The sequence below is a fragment of the Filicampus tigris genome, chromosome 13, assembly GCF_054856515.1.
Source record: "Filicampus tigris isolate MCC_2025a chromosome 13, RoL_Ftig_1.0, whole genome shotgun sequence".
NCBI lineage: Eukaryota > Metazoa > Chordata > Actinopteri > Syngnathiformes > Syngnathidae > Filicampus > Filicampus tigris.
The window spans coordinates 20,855,793-20,877,201 of NC_141229.1; the positions used below are offsets into that span (position 1 = coordinate 20,855,793).

A 21,409-nucleotide genomic window follows, 5' to 3' on the forward strand; every position below is an offset into this window, starting at 1 on the left:
ATCAATGTCTTTGAGTTTCTACAATCACGTCTACGGTACAGTAATCCCTCGCCACTTTGCAGTTCGAGTTTCGCGGCCTCAATGCATCGTGGGTTTCCCAAATCCATATCGGCAGCCATATTGTGGAAAGACACGTTTCAAGAGAGGAGTTGACTCCAAGGCTTTGTAAATACCCACGGGCACTCATACAAGGCGCGTGATTGATTCCCAGCGCGACATCGACCAATGAGGGCACGAGTGGATTTATTCCGTGAGCTGGTTGGCTCATCATCGCAGCCTCACCTAGCAGCTTCCCTTGTTGTATCTCGCAAGTCTCATCCACGCTAATAAATGAACGGCACTTTTGAACAATGTTCTATTTGGAAACTCATAACAATGTACCGTTCAGTTAGTCAGAGTAAAGCCGGATAAGCGGAAAGTAAACGGCTGTGTTCACAAGTTGTGAGCGAAGCGCGCTCAGCCACCGACTGCACGACCATACATTGGTAAATAAAATGTTAGTGTTTGTTTTAAAGGGGAATCAACACAAACATATTTTTTGAAAGAATATGTTCCCAGCAAGCCCACTAGTTGAAACACGGCATTCTGATTAATATTACGTTTGTGGAATATGAGATAAGCAGCAAAATCCACCCATTTTTAGCCATCTCTGTGGGCGGCCATTTTGTCTTCTGTCGACTGAATATGACATCACAACTGCTCACAACGACCAATCACGGCTGACCTGTTTTCTGAATCTGAGCCGTGATTGGTCGTTGTGAGCAGTTGTGATGTCATTTTCAGTCGACAGAAGACAAAATGGCCGCCCACAGAGATGGCTAAAAACGAGTGGATTAACACAAATGCAATATTTATCAGAATGCCCTGTTTCAACTAGTGGGCTTGCATAGAACATATTCTTGAAAAAAATGTTTGCGTTGACTTCCGCTTTAAGGCCTAGATAGACCAGTCTGACGTTGGCCAACTGTGCCCGACGCTTACCCCCTGTGGCGTCCGGCCGACTGTCGGCACTGGAAAAATACACCGCAACGACAGACGACGACACTGACCATTAAAGTACCTTCTGCGCATGCGTGAGATGTAATACTCCTTCATACCAGCGGCGGCGGTAGTCATTATTCCTCATGGTTAAAAAAAGCCAAGCTCAGGGGGCAGCCATTTTGTCATTTCTGTCGACTGAAAATGACATCACAGATGCCCTGAGGGCGCAGATAACTACCAATGATAGCTGAGCTTCAGAAAACAGCGATTGGTCATTACCTGAGCCCAGAGCAGTTGTGATGTCATTTCCAGTCGACAGAAGTGATAAAATGGCCGCCCCAAGACATGGATGAAAACGGGTGAATTAAATCTTCTTCCACAAATGCAATAGTCATCAGAATGCCTTGTTTCAACTAGTGGGCTTGCATAGAACATATTTTTGAAAGAAATATATTTGGGTTGACTTCCCCTTCAAAACAAACTTTAACAAACATTGAGCGATCATTAAGAGCAAACCCTCATTGTGAGTGATGTGGAAATTAACATAGGACAGAAACCAAACAAAAGAGCAAGAATTCCTAAAAATACACAATAAAAATGATACTTCAAAAATTAAACAATTCGATTGCAGGAAAATGCAGCAGAATAAATGAGCCGCTTGCTTTGCCAAATTCAGTTTTCGTTTGGGAGAACTTTGAGGACTATCACTTGAACATGTTGAGCGGTTCCTATGAGACTAGGTTAATTATGTGCTTCCATACAGTGACATTGCCTGCCTTTCAAGACTTTGTAAATGAAAATGAGCCGGTGCTTATCTATGGTGCAATGTCTCTAGTGATGAATCTGTCAGTACACAGTGAAAAACAAGAGTTCAGTGGTTTTAGTGCGGAGACAAGACAGGAATGTTCATAAATAATCATAATAAGTTTCTGCTCTTACTAAATGCAGAGATATTTGTATTCCGTGAATATTTTGATACTAACTCGTTAACATCGAAAAGAATGACTATGAAAGGGAAAGAAGGTGCCAATGAACAAACTTAAAGAAAAACCACCCCCAGCTCCTTGGAGATTTTCTGCTCCTTGAAATAACTTTCTTGTTTGTAACATTTGAACAACACTTGAATTCAGTTACAGGCTTTGTCATAACAGAGAGCTCAAAACATTTTGTGGGTGTTGAAGCAACTGCAGGCTAGCTATGGCCGAAACAAAAAGCGCTGCAATAGAGCAAGTCTGGACATTTAAAAGCTGTTTGAAAAGCTCAGACTGTCAAATCAAGTCTCCTGAAAGGGAAGAGAGTCTATTTTCATGAATCAATATTTTTGTGAACTCCTATATTTTACTTTTTAGTCCAGATATGTCAATCAATCACACCTTTATTTATATAGCACCTTTCACACCTTTCACGCAACCCAAAGTACTTCACTAATTTATAAAAGACAAAAGAAATTCCCTAGCTAAATTTGAATTGCGCCCAACACAACCTTTATGCAACGACTGAAATAATAGTTCCTTCCTTGACACACCCATACTTTCCGTCTCTTGGCATCTAGGGAAATCTGTTGAGCTTCAATCCTTTGCTACTTCAAGTGTGACACCCTACAACCACGCACGCCCAATCAGCGTAGAAGAGCAGAGCGTGAACATCTCAAGTTGGCCAGACTCTGTTTATCTTGCACTTGCACTGCCCTGTATTACAATGTGAGTAGGCCTAATATATATATATATATATATATATATATATATATATATATATATATATATATATATATATATATATATATATATATATATATATATATGTTTTTTTTTTTGCGGATTTGGAATGACATGCAGGAGACGGATAGTTGATGAATACATTAACATTTTGAGTGTGCTTATTTTTGTGAAAAATGTACAAAATGGTTTTCTCGCGCTTAGCTTGGTTTGCTGTGCACACGTTTTGTGCCATCCGTGAATGCTCATTTTTATGCACAACACCCCATTGCACTGAAAAGAAATCACATATGTGGTTATTTTTTGCTAACTTTGTTGTTGAACACATGGCTCTTTTATGCATGTATTGAGCATGAAATAAATGTTGTGATGTATATCCAATCAAAAAAATTGAAAAAAAAAAAACCCCAGATTGCTCATATTTTGTCCGTATTAAAATGGAATTTTTGTGATACATCTTAGGTAGTGCGGCGTGCTATATGGGACCAGAGGGGCTATTGAAAAACTGTGGCCCGATCCATCACTCAAATTGCCCCTCCCTGCTTTTAGAGTAATCTGCTCCACACACGCACGCGCACCAAATAAACATTTATATTTGGAGTAAGCGCGAGCGCGCGTCAGAGGGAGCGCGCGCGCACGACGCAGTCAGCCCGAAGAGCGCAGACAGGCACAGTTTGAGATCATTTTACGCACATCTTCACATCGGTAAGTAATATTCGCCTTTTCTCCTTCCAGTGAGTCACTCAATGTAGGTTCAACCCAACATGGGTATACTTCTGCTTCTCCAAATGAGTTCTCTCGTTGTTGTTATCACACTCAGAGCCATGCAGCCACACCATTAATTTGAACAAAACAGTCTAATTAGGATGAATAGTCGGACTGGTTCAAATATACACTACTACTCTTCGTTCCTTCCCTCCGTGTTTGATGGTTTGAGCTAGCAACATTTCAATCCCAGGCTCTTGTCTAGTGTAACCAATTTATCCACAGCTTCCCCCAAAGTACAAAGGAGATGCAGACGCTGCATGGAAGATTTACTGTGAAAGATACTTAGGATTGATTTACCTTCATTTGCATAAATAACAAGGAGATTTAATTGACAAAAGTCGTTAGCTTTGTCACGAGTTGTTTTTGAGAGTAAGAAAGTGGCTGAATATAGTTAGAAATGCTGCCTGCGGATTTTAGTTGATAGAGGGCCACTTTAGATTGCCTTCCAGGCATGATGCTCCAACCAACGACACCTAGTTTAAGAACCTTGACATTTCATCCTTCATTTCAATGGGCACCAAAATGTGGCAAGAATCTTTGTGCTTTAAGTCAAGCCAGCCTCTGTCAAGCCTGGATAAAAATGGGTGGCTTGCGTCAGGAAGGGCATCGTGACAGGGAAATGCTGAAAGTCACTTCTTTGTCGCCTTGTGGAATTTAGCTAAATGCAGGTTCCTAAACTGGATGAAACAACATAAAACTTGATAGTGTTCATCTCAGATTGTTCGATTCTTCATAGTATACTATTTATTTTATATCATGGGCAGGACTTTAGTCCTTTTTGCAGGCCAGATATGAGTGCTATAGTTCACTTCAGCATCACTGTCAGCATTGACTTCATTGAGTCGTTTGTATGCTTGTTGGATGGTGCATGGATGAGGAGGGTTCCTTCCAGATGAAATGACCGAATGAAAAAGCACAACGTACGGATGCACGTTTTTCCCCAGTGCTTTCTAGCTGAGCAAAAATATGTGTAGCCCTGACGGAAATCGAATTCAGTGGCACTTCAATGATTTGGGTACGAGTCACAGGCAGCTTCAAAGCTGCTTTCATTGATTGTCTTCTCTGCTTTGGACCGTAGGCTGAATACTTCCAATGCAATACACCTTTAAATGTTCCTGTGACCATTTTTTTGCCGACTTCCAGCACAATATTATTAGTAGGGTCAATGTTACTATGGTTAACGAAAACAAACAAAATTACCAGAACTCAAACTGGAACAACATAAAATAAAATAAGAATGTTAAAAAAAAAAAAAAAAAAGAAGAAAGAAATTTAACTGAAACGACCTTTGAAGTTTACAAAATTAACTAACTATGTCTTTATTTTCTTACTTGTCAATTATTTCCCCACGTAAGCTTTTGGGGTTGATTTTTAAATGTATTTATTCCCATTTTACGACAGCTGTCCAATTGTCTGTCTCTCTTTACATCATCCATCCATCCAATTTGACTCAGACTGCCACAGAAAAATAAGCCGATGGGCAAGTAGTTTGTTGTTTACACCATTGGACAGAAATGAATGTAAGTTAAAAATCTAAAATGCATAGCATACATACAGCATACACTTTGAACATTTATAGACTGTTTACAACAAATGAACATAAAACATTTGACATTTTTAAACACGGATCATTTTATGTATTTCCAGTACCATACAAAAGTCTTTAGGGTGTTAAAAGGTTTGTTGTTTATTATTTAAGCCTTCCGGCGGTATAAAATCTCATTGAAGATTTCACTTTTGACATCCCAGCCACTAATACTGGGAAAACTTTCAGAATAGAGGATCAAAGCCTCACCACTATCATTGTTCTTGATATGTCAGGGTTTATAGATTGTTAGCCCACATTGTTTAGATATTAGTAGTTATTAACGTTGAATGCATTGATGGACTATTTTCTGTCTGAGTTTGAAATATGAAAGCGGTTTTGAAATGCACCTCTGCGTCACTCTTTATTATACCGTCCACAGTCAGGGTTGCATAAAATAACCAGAACAATGCCCATCACACTCATAATCAAGTAGGAACAAATCAAAGTAAAAAGCAACATTTGACTTTACTTCCTACTTCAATCTCATGCATTTATTCATTAGCATTTATTCGTTAGCTAACAGCTAATCGGTGTGATCAATTGTCACAGACGGCCGATGCCATTTTGTATACTGCGATCAACATTATACAACATTCAAGGGGAAGGATTTAAGCTGATATGCAAAGAATGCACAATATGGTAAAATGGCTTGATTGCTTGAAGTGGATAAATTTGCACGGCCGACACGCTGCGCACGAGCCTCATGACACAGAGTTGGAGCGCTTTAGCTGCGTTTATGCCCAACCCTCAAAGTAGCAGTGCTTGGAAATGATCATAGCATGTCATTGTTGCCAGCCCGTCCATCGAAAGGACCCAAGCGGCAAGCGGCCGACCACCTCACCATCAGGACTGGCTGGCCCATTTGGCCATATAGGCAGATGCAAAGGGCGACAGGGCCTCCAGGGGGCGCCATAATGACTATACGAGGGGACAAAAATCACCCTGAATATTAATTACATTCGTTTCTATTAACCCTTAAAGTAGAAGAGATAGCCGTCCTATAGATTCAAATGCAAAGCAATGTCCTATTACTATAAAATGGAAAAAAAAATCCAAATGAGTCCGGACGACGACACGCCTGACCCCCCTCCCAGCGACTTCTCTCTTCCACTCTCTTTTGGCTGATTGCTATCTCTGACGGACTTGATGGTGATGGCAAATCAGTAAATCAATCTGCGTATTTATTTTTATGTAGCTGGACCGTAAAGGGGTCTTAAAATAATTTGTAGAGAATTTTAGGAGTACTCAATATGGTGTCTACTTTATATTGGCCTAATGTACGCTTTTATTATTTGTTGATTTACAGCATTTACAGCTGACTTTTTCCCCCTGGTATTAATCATCGAATGGTATTTCCCTTTTGACTTTTTATGTCAGGTTTTTAATCCTAGTTGGGAATAGTGTTATTTAAAAAGTATTTAATAAAGCATGTTAAAATTTGCTTTAAACTTTGCATCACACATTGATATGCATTAGTATAATCATTATCATTATTGTTGTTATCATTAGTAGCATAATCTAATCTTTAGTATTATTACTACATGCCATTTTAAACTGCAGTAAATTGCTAACCAACATTACACTGACACATATCAACCCCCCCCAAAAAAAGCCTTCGCCACAAAAAGTCCCCAAAACGCATGTAACATCGGGTACATTTAACCCGATATAATATCCCGTATAAAATTTTGCATCAATTTATGTAAAATTGATAAATTTACACTGTATGCCAAATTGGAAGTTGTCTTCTTTAATTTCCCAGTACAAAATATCGCATAAAATTGTGTGGGTGAAAATCACCTGACGTTAGTGTTCTAGAGTTAAAAAGGGGCGCCACCACCCCAATCTGCCAATCCAGAGCCAATGTCCACGCAATGTTGCAGAGGCATGTCAACCAGGACTGCCCCACAACCTATGAGTATAGAGACTCTAGGATGGTGGACAAAAATTTCCCGGAGGCCAGAAGTCGTTCTCCATGGCCTCATTGAACTATTCCCCACCCAGTGTTTGCCTCAGCGACCACCAAGGCTGCATTCCGCCTGGCCAGCTGGTACCCATCAGCTGCTGATAGCAGTGAAGCTCGACGGCATCCGTCACCGCTAGTGGTTGGGAGTTGCTGCCACAACAGGCACCGACCACCTTACGGCAAATTTATGGTGGCATGAGTGGCTTTCCATTTAGGTATTATGGCCTCAACGTGCTCACTGAAACATTCAGAAACTTGGATATGCGCCTGTAACCGTTTCCATCGTTATGTTTTGCAACAATAACTTAGTGATGGTCTTGCGACATCTCTTGCCCATTATGAGATGTGTCTTTACACCCACCTTGGCAATAAGACCTTTTTGTAGGCCATCAATTAGGACTGAACCAACTGATATTCATTTGCACAGACACGGGCAGGATTGCTGTTTGATTATTGATAAATTCTCTGTGTTTTCTTGGCTTACCATGCTTTTTTGCACCTCCCTTTCTTAATGTGTTCAATACTTTTTCCCTGTGTCATTTCACATCATTACACGTGATTTAGTTTCTAAGCATATTTGTTTTGCTTTCTTTGCATGTATGGATTACTTGGGTTGTTCCCAACATCTGGTGAAAATGTCATGTCGATAGCACCTTAGAAATATATTTAGTGATAAAAATGGTGATGTGTTAAATACTTATTTCAGACGCTGTGTACAGTATGTGTGTGTGTGTGTGTGTGTGTGTATTTCCTGATAGTTTCTCCACAAAGTTGTTTAGTGTACAAATTTCAGTCTAAAGTAAAATGCAAGAAATAACTGTGATGTGTAATTTAATTTTCATTCGAAAATAGTTTTCTTCCTCATTTGAAAAATATAAAGCAGCAAATAATCGAAATAGTTGAGTAAAAATAGTCATAATCTCTGGTTTAGGTTCTTCAAAGCAGTTCTTAGAATTAGTCTTTCCATCACTAATGGTGATGGAGAACAATTAAATTTTTCCAACAACAAATGAACTACATGCAGAGTAAAACACAGACTGTACAATGATAATAAGGTTAGCAGCTGAATCTACAGCTGAATCAAATCAAATCAAAATATCTAATCTACTTTCAGAGTGGCCACTTACACAATCTTCAATAATATAATCACTGTCCGCTGATAGTGTAGTGGTACACACGCCTGAGTTGTGTGCGGGCAGCGTGGGATCGATTCCCGCTCAGTGACAGTGTCTATGTGTGCCCTGCGACTGGCTGGCGACCAGTTCGGGGTGTAGTCTGCCTTCGCCCATTGACGGCTGGGATAGGCTCCAGCAACTCCCCGCGACCCTATATAGGATAAGCGGTTTGGAAGATGACATGACAATATATCAATCAATCAATCACATTTTATTTATATAGCACTTTTCATACATAAAAATGCAACTCAAAGTGCTTTAAAACATTCAAAGCAAAACATAGAATTATCTTCAATCAAAAGAAAAGATAAATTATTTAAAAGTTGTTGAAAGCCAAACTAAAAAGGTGTGTCTTGAGCTTCCTCTTAAAAATATCAACAGTCTCTGCAGACCTGACATCCTCTGGCAGGCTATTCCAAAGGTGAGGACCAAAATGGCTGAATGCAGCCTCGCCATGCATTTTGGTCCTCACCCTTGGAATAAATAAAAGGCCGGCGCCAGAGGACCTCAGGATCCGCGAGGGCTGGTATGATAAAAGCAAATCAGATAAATAAGATGGCCCAAGACCATTAACACATTTATAAACTAATAAAAGTACTTTAAAATCGATCCTGAAACACACAGGGAGCCAATGCAGCAATTTCAAAACTGGCGTAATGTGCTCCCGCCCTCTGGTTCTCGTCAGCACCCGAGCGGCTGAATTCTGCAGTAGTTGCAGTGGTGAAATGCTCTTTTTCGGGAGGCCAGAGAGCAGGGCATTACAGTAATCTAAACGACAGGAAATAAAGGCATGCATCAGCACTTCCGTGTTAGCCTGAGAGAGAAACGGGCGGACTCTGGCGATATTCTTAAGGTGATAAAAACCAATCTTGGTTACATTTTTAATATGAGGAATAAAACTGAGCTCAGAGTCAAAAATGACGCCAAGGTTCTTCACACAGTGTGAGGGATTAAAAATGTGTAGTTTTGGTAAAAGCTTCTCTCTCTGACCTTCGGGACCGATAACTAAGACCTCAGTCTTGTCCTCATTGAGCTGTAGGAAATTATCTGCCATCCATGACTTGATATCTAAAATGCAATTTAAAAGGGTATCAATGGGTCCTGTGTCATCAGGAGACACGGCAATATACAGCTGCGTGTCATCAGCATAGCTGTGAAAGCTGATGCCGTGTCCCCTGATGACATCCCCGAGGGGAAGCATATAAAGATTAAAAAGTAAGGGGCCTAAAATCGAACCTTGAGGAACCCCACATTTAATTTCATGAGTTTTAGAGGAACAAGTATCCATACTTACAAAGAAATATCGGTCTGTGAGATAGGAATAAAACCAGTCAAAAACAGTACCAGAGATGCCCACTAGATTTTTAAGTCTATTTAATAAAATTTGGTGATCTACTGTATCAAAAGCAGCGCTTAGATCCAGTAGCACCAAGACTGTGAGTTTTCTCACGTCTGCAGTGCACCTAATATCATTTAAGATCCTTAAAAGAGCAGTCTCCGTACTGTGGTTCATCCTAAAACCAGATTGATATTTCTCCAAAATATTATTTGTATTTAAAAAATGATTCAACTGGATGAAAACCAGTTTTTCTAAAATCTTACTTAAAAACGGTAAGTTGGATACGGGTCTGTAGTTATTAAAAACGCTCGGGTCAGAACCGCTCTTCTTCAGAAGGGGCTTCACCACCGCCGTTTTAAAGGCAGCTGGGAAGACGCCTGTCTGAAGAGAGCAATTGACTATATTTAAAATTTGTTCTTCAAAAAATCCATAAAATGTCTTAAAAAGAAATGTGGGAATTGGATCCAAAAGGCAGGTTGTTGGGTTTACCTGGGAGAAAACTCGAACAAGTGTCCTTGCATCAACCAGGGCAAAACTTTCCAGTGTTTCCTCATGTAAATATGATTGTCCGGGTTTATTAAAACTTGTGTTTTGACGGGCTAAAAGACTGGATCTTATGTCATCGATTTTACTTCTGAAGTGGTCTGCAAAGTCCTCACAGAGAGCATCTGTTGGTCTCTGTGGGGACTTATTAAAATCAGAACTAGTTAAAAGTTCAAAGGTGGAGAAGAGAACCCTGGGGTTGTTTTTATTGACTGTAATGAGGTTTGAGAAATAGGAAGATCTTGCCAGTTTTACTGTTTTATTGTAAGATTTCAGTTGTTCGCATAAAATTTCATAGTGTACTGTAAGTTTACTTTTTCTCCACCTCCTCTCTGCACTCCTGCATTTTCTCTTTGATATTTTGATAGCATTGTTTCTCCACGGGGGTACAGTCTTTGTTTTTGTTGTTTTAATTAAAAGTGGAGCTACTGAATCTAATGATGATTTAAGATGTAGGTTAAAATTGTCAACAATAAGATCACAGGGTGCAGGTAAAATGTCAGCAGGAGTGTTTTTTAAGATCTCGATAAAATTTGCTGCCACCTCAGAAGATAGGTAGCGTTTCTTCACTGTTCTGACCGGGACTGCTAGATGGTTAAAACTGGCGATGTTAAAATAGACACAGTAGTGGTCTGACACTGCCAAGTCAACAACAGAGGACACACCAGCAGACAAGCCATAGGTTATAACCAAATCCAGGGTGTGTCCTCTGTTGTGAGTTGGCTGCAAGACGTGCTGTTTAAAATCCAAGCAGTTTAAAAGGTTTGAAAAATCTCTGGATAGTGGGTCCGAGATGTTGTCCATGTGTATATTAAAATCGCCAGTTATTAATATTCTGTTATAACTGGAATATAAAATGGATAAGAATTCTGAAAATTCTGTAATAAAAGAAGTGGAATGATGGGGAGGTCTATAGACGGTAATGCAGAGAATAGGGGGACTGCTAAAAACAAAGGCATGGTGTTCAAACGATAAATAGCTGCTAAAAATGATCTCCTTTGATAAAAGAGTATTAATAAAAATTGATGCAGTCCCGCCTCCTCTTTTGCCATCCCTTGTAGAAAATAAAAAGTTAAAATTCGGTGGGCAAGCCTCGTTGAGAGCAACTGGAGCATCTGTACCAAGCCATGTCTCAGACAAAAGTATACCATGTAAATTATTGTCTAAAATCAGGTCGTTTATGATAAAAGTTTTGTTTAAAAGGGAGCGCACGTTCAGCACGGCCAGATTAATTATTGTGCTGGACGTGTGCTCATGGTGGTACGAATGAGCAGTATTAACATATACTAGATTACCACTGTTAAAACCACGTTGTTTGTGTGTGCAAGGGAAGCGTCTGCCGGTGATGGTTTCAATGGGAAAATTGTCCGATAGTGGTAATGATAATGAGGGCCTGCAGGGGGAGCTAGTGAGGGTGGTGGTACTGTGAGCAGCTGGTATTGGCCTGTAAGTGATGGTAGTGACATTGTCATTGCAGCGTTTATGAGTAGAAGAAGAAATATGATTGGTAAACAAGAGTCAGCTGGGAGTGGAATTGGTTACGACATGGTGGATGTTAGCGGCTAAAATCTTGCTACCAAGAGAGTTCGGATGAACACCATCCGGCTGGTAAAAAGACGGGCGATTCCAGAATAGGTTAAAGTTGTCAATAAAAGCAAAGTCAAGGTGGCCACAAGTGCGTAGGAGCCACGTGTTCAAGCTTAAAAGGCGGCTGAAGCGCTCGGCTCCGCGAGACAATGCCGGCAAAATGCCACTCACCCAGACCGAGAGACCGCAGGTTCTTAACAAGGCAAAGAGGGCGTGAAAGTCTCTCTTCGTCTGCTCAGACTGTCGGCGTATTGTCTCGTTTGTCCCAACGTGAACGATGAGCCGGGTAATGGATGATGGCAGAGAGCCAAGAACACCCGGCAGGATGTTAACTATGTCCATGACTTTCGCTCCGGGAAAACAGCGGGTGACGCAGCCGGGATAGTGAGTACGTCTAATGGTGCTGTCGCCAATTATAACGGTGGTCGGTGGGTGACGTGAGGAGGGAACGCCAAGGGACTCACCACCGGCGGAAGATTCACGACCCCACTGTCCAGGATGGCTCCGCCGAGGCCGAGTGAAGACGGTGGATGACACCGATGAGTGTCGCCGATGATGCTGGTGATGACGACCACCCTTGTACCGGGACACCGCGTCCCGGAGCAGCCCGACGCGTGAGTGGACGGCCGTGTCACCGGCGGACCCGCCCAACATGGGGTTCCCGGCCGAGGTCGTCGCCGTGGGTGGCGGGGAATCCGAGGGAGCCCCTGGGAGCACAGCCCCAGCGTCGGACGCAGCAGTCGGTGTCTCCGACTGCTGTAGTGCAGTGATGGGAACAGGAGACTCACTCGCCAGGGCGGCGAACCGATTCCCCAGGACCAGTTGGGGGCGGTGGGGTTGCTCCCCGGCCCTCCGGCCGCGGGACACCACCTTGACCCAGGTGTCACTCTGCAACGGTGTCGAGCAGGATGGCCCCGGGCAGGCAATTGGATCCCACTTCGCCGTGTCCGAGAGGCCAGCCGCCTCAGCCGTCATTGTCGCCGACAGGATTTCACGAGCGCGCCTTCTCATGACCACCGCGGAGAGTTCGGGGAAACGGGTCGCGAAGCAAGAGATGACCGATTCCTTCTCATGGAGCTCCTCTGAGAGACGACGAATATCCCTTCTTAGGTCAGAGATTGTCTTATTTGCCTTCTCCAGCAGGCCATTGTGTTCGTCGCTGTCGTCTGAAGGCATTTTAATACACTAGCTCCAAGCTAGCCCCAAGCTAGCCCGTTTCCGTCTCACGCTAGCTGTATGCTAGTCCGCGAGATCAAACGACCCAGAGATTAACAAAAATTTAAATAAATAAAAAATAAGATAAAAATAGTCTCCAAAAATTAAAAAGAGTAAAAACGCAACGCGCAGGTGAGGTAGATTCGAAGGCGAAAGTGCAGAAGTGCAATCGATACCATCCACGTCCATATAATCACTGACAGATGAAAAATCACCACTGTTGAAAATCAAATCTCCCAATAGTCCTCCTCATTTTGTGCAACAAAAAAATGCCGCTGCCGCTGTTGAGATGGCGGGCTTCGTGGCCTTCTCGGTCTCGCTCAGCAGCGGCTCATCGGATCATCGAAACATGTCTTCATGTGAAACCGGTCTGTGGTGACGGAGTCGGTGGTGGGTCGGGGAAAAAATGAGTACCAAGCAACAACCCGTGGTGCTCCTTTAATAGACAGACCAACCTTGTTATGCGCACCCCTGCATACAGTTCAGTTGAAAAAGGCAACTTTCGTTTTCACTGTTGTATGGATAACACACCTGCTTTCCCTATTCCCTTAATGATGCCTAAAGCACATTTTCTTTCTTTTCTCCAGGGCAACAACAAGGAACATGAGCAACCAAGAAGAAAACACGACGAAGAGGGGTTTGGACCTTTTCTGAGTTTAGGCCATTGTTGAGTGCTCTCATAGACAAGAGTATTTATTTGTGTGCGGGTGTAAAAACCGCAACCCTCTGGAGAAGTAGATCTTGAAAGAGAAGGCTGTGCTGGTTCATTATGCTTGAGGAGGGCATTATGAACTGCACCGTCAGCCATGAAATCCACCAGTACCTCTTCTGCTTTGTGTATATCTTCGTACTACTGGTAAGTGTGTGCCGACGATAAATATTTACTGAGTACTCACATATTTCAGAAATTACACTGTTAAGAGGACAGAATGTTTTCAAATTGGATGTTCATGTTCCTGTCAACATTATGGGGGACTTCAGTTAAAAGTTGACATACTCTCACTGAGGAGTGTGTGCGTGTGTGCGTGTGTGCGTGTGTGCGCGCGCGTGTGTTTAATAAATTTGTAAGTGAGCCTAGTGGCACACTATTGTCCAGAGTCTACTATCGATGAAACGGTATGAAAAAACAAAAATACTAATTCAATGGTGCCTTGAGATATGAGCCTTTTTTTTTTCTTTGACTTGAGATATTTGAACACTAGAGAGATGAGCGCTGTATGGTAGCATTGAACCTATCTCACTTCACAACAAAGAAAAGAGGCTTCAAGCTGTTTATCACCACTCCAAGTTGAAGTGTACTGTCAAACTACCAACATAAATCAATGACTATTATATGATTATTTTAAACCTAGCCTTTGAGTCCACTAGTCTGCTAGCTTAATGCTAATGCTAAACCTTTATGAGAAATGCCACTCATTTCAATGGGGTAAGATGACTTGCAATATGAATGTTTTGAGTTACAAACATGGTCATGGAACTAATTGAACTCACGTCTCAAGGCACCGCTGTAAATTAAAGTAATTCTTTTCCACCATACTACAACAAACAAAGTTTAGTGTCACAAGTACAACTTATATTATTCTATAAATATTGTATGATTTCATGCTGATTTGATTTGAGCTGACACTATTTATTAGCCTTCAACTCCTGAACACAAGCTGGCTATAATCAAGCCTTTAAATTTAAAAGACTTGAGGTCAACTTAAGCACTTCATCCAAGCGTTAGCCATCTCTTGCCCAAGTGCTTAAGTCAGGGATAGCTGTACTTCAGTGATAATTCCCTGTTTTTCCCCCAGTAAATGAATGAGACATGGGACATGAGACTGTTGTGGTATTCTCCATGGATCCATCTTCTTTACTGTTTATGTGAAACGTGCTTAGTGCACCTACAACAACCCCCCACCAACCACCCTCATTTCCTCACTCACCCACTCTCTTGCTGCCCTTAAAGAGGCATTGCACAAAGCAAAGCTAAAGTCCAGTATTAACTATAATGAAACGGTAATGCTAACGATTTCATCTTCTGTCTCATGATGCAATGCATGCTAGTATACTGTTACTTTCAGTGTTGTCGGAGGATTAGTAACCTGGACACTAATAAACATTGTGCTCTACAAATGTTTGCTTTTACACGTTAATTAATGGACTTGTAGTCAAGGGCCCTATTTTTTGTGTCCGGCGTCTAGCGCAAAGTACGGTTTAACTGAGCGCATCGGTAGTGTTTTCTTTCTTTTGATATTTATCAAGATGCACAGGTGGAACAGTGTGTTTACGCCGTTGTGTGCCATTGTGAGATGGAACACAGCCAACCGCCGGCCAATCGACAGTGTCTCCCCCATTCATTTGGAAATCGGGGTGGTCGAGGTGCACACGGTGCTTGACATTGCGGAAGCACAAATTGACTCGCTTAGGGTCCGTGCTCGAGATTGGCACACGCGAAGTGCGTTTACACAGATAAACTGCAGATAAAAATCTCCCCTTGCGGATGATGTACTGTAGTCAGACGCACACGTGGGGTGGACAATAGGAGACTACCTTGCACCCCTGATCATGCGTCCGTAGGTGAACTCAAAGATTGATTTCCACAATAATTTGGAGGGATTGCACCACACTGTTGTCATATTTATGATTGAAATACGATGACACGCACCACATACAGGCGCGGAGCTCAGACGTGTCTGCCTGCGTCTTGTTAATATCCACCAAAATGGCGCTACACCACCTGCGCCACACCTTAGACCTGGTTTTAGGTAGTCTAAATTCTAGTCTACTTTGGCTCACCAAATTGCCGGATGCACTGGGGGCGTGAAATCGAATATCGAGATGTGACACGGTCTACCAATTTCACAAATGCGCTACACTAGACTTGCCCCAGTATGACAGTTAAGATTCGCCTGTGTTTTTGTCTACCTGTCTACAAAAGTGGGGTCCGTGAGGTCAAAACTGATTTTGATACTTAAAGGGACACAGCTGGATACAAGCTGACGATCTACCCATTATTCATATTTAAGCCCTCAACATGTGTACTAGGCAGTTTGTTAGCTTAGAAAAGGATTTGCTTTGCTCCATTTTTATCACTGAACATTCTTCTTCCAGTCATTCCTTCTACAGTTCTTTAAAAAAAACAAAAACTCTTATTTAAAATTGGCAAGCTGCTCGAAATGTCAGGTTTTGTTTGCCAGATTGTCACTTGCGTTTTTGCAGTACTCTCCAGCCTGTTTTTGGACCTGTCCGGTCTTCTGACCTAGCCTATTTGCCTGACCCCTGCGTCTGCCTGCCGTCTGCTCCTTGTTTTACTGGCTCTGGACCCGGTGTGGATTTTAAGTCCTAAGATACACCAATCCAACGTCGGTAAGCGTCGGGGCGTCGGATTGCGCCGTCTCATTGATGTAGTGAACACTGTCGTAACATCTGACCAGGATTGACTGAGTCTTGGACCATCTTCCTTGGTCCTAGGTGAACAACATCAGACGTATCTGTCCAAAACCTGGGATCATAAGTTACATGATATGTTACAAACATTTCAAACAATCTTTATATCAAAATAGAACCTATAATTGATTGTAAATTTGTGGCATGAATCAAATCAGCCCCCTAGTTTCTTACTTTTATTTTAGCACATAGGTCATTTTAAGCATAATTAATTCAGTCTCAATACATTTTAAACCCACGTTGTCCACTCTTAAACAATTTCTAGTCAACCTGACCTCTGAAACGTCAGTACCAGACATTTTCAGACCCTTTTTTACCCTAACGTTTGAAAAAATGTGGGGAAAAAAATACAAATCCATTCCTGGGATTGAATAGCTGGAGTATGGAAAGACATAAACATGTCTTTGGGATTTTAAGGTGCTCATAAACTACGCCCATGCTTGGACTTCCTGAATGGAGCGGTCCGCGTGTTGCCTGCAGCGTCTTGTCACTGGTGAATGGGAGCGTATGTGTGTCAATGTAGGCTTCAAGCAAAAGTAGAACAACTGAGTGTGCACCCTCAGTCGTGAAATTGTAAGGGAAGTGGGAATGGTGTGGTGTCCTGTTTGTAGATTAAACTGGGTTGGAAATTAAGGAATGAGTGTAGAAATGTAATGTGTGCGCCAGTGTCACTGTGTGCTGAGAGGGTGAGAGCAGCGTGCAATTGCTCACGCTTGTGCAGCTCAGAATGAACATTGGTCACACACAGAAGCTCTTTTCAGAAATGACTCTCTGACTATTGGCGGAAAGTCTCTACTTTACTAAGTGATGTTCTAGCTATACAGTACAAATAGATTTTTTGCCCCTGCATGCTTACATCTGGGGAGTCATATTCGTAGACAGCGCAGGTGAGCTCAAGCGGAAAAACTAACATATCCTGATTTTGGTGCCAATGCAAGCCTTAATGCCCTTGATTGGGAATTTGGTTCATCTCTCTGCGCCATGCCGTAGTGATGGGCATGACAGTTCTTTTAAGTGAACTGAACCATTAGAACCAGTTTATCAAAAAGAATCATTCAAAAGATTTGTTCACCGAACTGCTCTCAAACACAAAACATGCCACTTCTACCCTGGGCACGGACTGAGTGAGCCTAAAATTAAACAAACCACTTTGGTGCTCACCTTGATGTTGCAGTAATTGTAATTTGTGCGTATTATTTTTGTTATTATTTCTCTCAGAAATGTTGCAGCTGTAATGTACGAACGAGTTCTTTTTGAATGAATATTTTGCGTACCACCCAACACTAGTAGCAAGGGCATGCACCTTTGACATGCGCCTAGTGCACCTGACAATTTGGTGGCTGCAAGTAGACTAAACTTTACACCTGCTGGAACCACATCTTTATATATATATTTAATGAACAATCAGTGAACCTACTAATCAATTACTACAGACTTCTGAGTTAAAGAGTATATGACCATTATAGTGTTGTTAAAACAACAGATCTAATTGTAGCCGAAGATACTAGCACATCATTTTGCTAATACCTGCTGTACATTTCATCTGTTCATTTGGTGGAAGGGTCGAGTATATCAAGACTTATTAGCACTGAAGAGAATCACATGTGTCTTCCTTATTTTAGGTGGGTGTTCCCTCCAACCTGTACTCTCTATACCATGCAGCACTGCAGCTAAAGCAAAAGAATGAACTGGGGGTTTATTTGATAAACCTCACCGTGTCTGATCTATTATACCTGGCATCATTACCACTCTGGCTCCAGTACTTTTTTCAGGTAAACTAAAACCAACCATTCACAGTTGCATACAGTGCCTATAATAAATAGTCACCACCCTTAATTTTTAAACATCCTTCAAAATTATACACAAATAAAACAATGTGCTTTGCACATGCCAACCATCCATGCATCGTGTTTTTGGTGTCAGGTTGTGGTGGCAGCCACAGTCCAGATTTGTCCAGCTCTTCCGAGACCAGCCCAGATTTAGTCTTTCTAACGTGTCCTGGATCGTTTTGACGCCTCACCTATAGGCACCCTCATTGACCACACCACCTCATTTCGTTCCAGACACCCTGCAGAGGAAACTGACTTTTATCCGTGATCTTGTCTTATTCTTTTGGTCACTAACCACAGTTTTAGACCATTTTGTGTGCAGAGAACACTCTGAGAGGACACAACAGTCATTTCTAGATGAGGACTATAGTCTCACACTTGACGTGAGTTGAAGATCACGGCCAAACAGAGACATTCTGAGGAAACTAAACTGTACCCCTTCAACTCCACAGATGTGCCCAGAAATTCTGCTGAGCTGCTCACACATGTTCTCCATCACTCATCTCAGCCAGTATTTAGCCTCCGGTCAAAGTTCTACTCCTTGCAAGAAACAGCCCCAAGCTTTGAGAGCTCAGCCACTACCACACCCGGTCCTCAGTTTCTTTGTTTAAGTTTATTTGTTACTTTTACATCTGTTTGCTCTTGGGTCCTACCACCACCCGCCTAACTTAAAACAGAGCATTCGGGCCCCGATGGACTCAGCAGACGCCGAATCTCTTCGACAGGCCATCAAGGTTCATGATACGATTCTCGGCAAACAGGACGAACTCCTGCCGGATGTTCTGGACTATCTTCGCAGCCTTTCTCTGAGTGCTGGTTCAACAGCCGGCAAAACCTGAGTGCCTCTTCTCCAACCCAGCCCCCAATTGGCAATCATCAGGGGAACCCATCATCTGCTTTTGCTTCAATCCCAACACGCGAACCTTCTATCCCTCCACCAGAGCACTACACAGGGGAGGTAGGAGTATGCAGCTGGTTTCTCCTAAATTGCTCATTGCTTCTTGACCCGCAACCCAGTGCGTTTTCTTCAGACCGTGCCAAGTTGGCCTATACGATCAATTTGCTCAAAGGCAAGGAAGGGAAGTGGGCCCACTCTCTGTGGAAGTCTAAGTCTATCAATTTGGACTCCTATGATTCATTTACTTCTGAGATGCGCAGGGTTTTGTACCTTTTTCGCAGCCAGACATCCGGCAGGAAACTGATGTTTCTATGTCAGTCTATCCCAGTCAGCAGCCGATTATTCTATCGAATTCAGAATTGAAGGCCTTGGAAAGTGGCTGGAATGAGGCTAGCCTCAAGTCTGTTTATGTTGCTGGACTATCGGAGGAGCTCAAAGATCAGTCCTCCACTCGAAATGAGCCTGATTCCCTCGAGCAACTGATCAGTCTTATCATTAGGATGGACAATCGCCTCAGAGAAAGACAGAGTGTCCAGGCGTGCTTCACCTTCCTTTCCCCTTGGCGCCAACACCCCAGCCGATGTTGGCTCCGGGCGACAAGCCCATGCAAATTGGCAGGACCCATCTCACCCAAGGGGAACGAAGGTCTACTCAGGGCCTTTGCATCTCTGTGGACAATCTGGCCACTTCATCCTCCAATGTCCACTCCGGACCAGAGCACCCCGCACAGCTACCACAGCCAGTAGTCCGGTGAGTGAGACTGCATCCTCCTGCTCACTTCAACGCATGACCTTGCCTGCTTCTGTCTCCTCTAGTCATTCTTCGGTTAATCTACAGGTGTTGATAGATTCGGGGGCTGATGATAACTTTATCAATGGTGATATGGCCAGGTCTGCTAATTTTCCCATGACTAGGCTTGACTCCCCCCCGACCTGTTAGTGCTAAAATGGCAGTCCACTTGAAACTGTGACCAACCAGACTATCACCCTCTCTCACTATCTCGGAGAATCACAAAGAGCATATCAAATTCCTCGTCCTGGCCTCAGCCCACTACCCGCAAGCAACTACAACAGTTCTTGGGCTTTGCCAACTTTTACCGGCGATTTATCAGAGACTACAGCAAAGTTGCATCACCCCTCACTGAACTCCTCTCTGCAGCCCATCCATTTTCCTGGACTCCTGTGGCGGACGCAGCTTTGGATCACCTCAAACAGTTGTTCACCCCAGCGCACGTTCCCATCCATCCCGACCCCTCACTCCAATTCATCATTGAGGTGGATGCTTCAAACTCAGGTCTCGGGGCCGTCCTCTCTCAGAGAAGCTCAAAGGACCAGAAGGTACACCCTTGCGCTTTCTTCTCTAGGAAACTGTCCCCCGCGGAGAAGAATTATGATGTCGGCAACAGAGAGATACTGGCAGGTGTCTGCTCTTCAGGAATGGAGGCATTGGTTAGAGGGGGCCATAGGTCCCATTCTTGGTACTCACTGACCACAAAAATCTCACCTATTTGCAGTCTGCTAAATGCCTTTACCCACATCCAGCTTGTCGGCTCTTTTCTTGGGACGGTTAAATTTCTCCCTCTATCGTCCAGGCACCCGCAACATCAAACCAGATGCACTCTCCCGCTTGCATGATTCCCCACAGGAGAAGCAGGACCCCGAGGCAATCCTCCCGTCTTCCTGCTTCGTCAGGGCCGCAGTGTGGGATATCGAGCAGGTGGTTATGCAGGCACAAGAACACAATCCAAATCCTGGTTCAAGCCCTAAAGACCGGCTCTATGTTCCAGATCTGGTGCGCTCCCAAGTCCTCCAGTGGGGGCACTCTTCAAAGTTTGCCTGTTATCCTGGGGTTAACAGGACACTTACCTTCATTCAACAGCGATTTTTGATGGCCCAGGATGGCACAGGATGTCAAGTAATTTGTTGCTTCCTGTTCGGTCTGCTCCAGATTGAAATCCTCCCATCGTCCTCCTATGGGTCTCACATAGCCATTGATTTTGCCACAGGCTTGCCGCCCTCCAATGGCAACACCGTCATCCTGACAGTAATGGACCGCTTCTCTAAAATGGTCCACTTTATCCCGCTTCTCAAGCTCCCTTCTGCACTGAAGACAGCTGATCTCCCGGTGAGCCACGTTTTCACGGAATACCAAATGACATAGTCTCCGACAGGGGTCCCCAGTTCACATCCCGAGTTTGGCAGGCTTTCTGCAAGGCTCTCAGGGCCTCATCCAGCCTGTCCTGTGGTCACCATCCCCAATCCAATGGCCAATCTGAAAGAGCCAATCAGGATTTGGATTTCTTCGTTGTGTCTCTGCTCGCCATCCTGCATCCTGCATCTTGGAGCCAGCATCTTCCCTGGATTGAGTACTCTC

General features: G+C 43.1%; 1 protein-coding gene across 4 annotated transcripts in view; it reads left to right on the top strand.

Annotated features, from left to right (window-relative positions):
- The first annotated feature begins 3,316 nt into the window (after window positions 1–3,316).
- Window positions 3,317–21,409, top strand: part of gpr68 (G protein-coupled receptor 68) — a 31,930-nt gene continuing 13,837 nt past the window's right edge. The window contains exons 1-3 of one of the 4 annotated variants that reach the window (XM_086050222.1): window positions 3,317–3,401; window positions 13,465–13,733; window positions 17,932–18,081. In XM_086050222.1, coding sequence (XP_085906348.1) covers window positions 13,647–13,733; window positions 17,932–18,081 — 237 coding nt within the window. In that variant the 5' untranslated portion in view covers window positions 3,317–3,401; window positions 13,465–13,646. Of the gene's footprint in view, window positions 3,402–12,544; window positions 12,773–13,464; window positions 13,734–17,931; window positions 18,082–21,409 lie in introns of those variants that run through there. The other 3 variants (XM_086050221.1, XM_086050223.1, XM_086050224.1) reach the window with 3 other exon arrangements.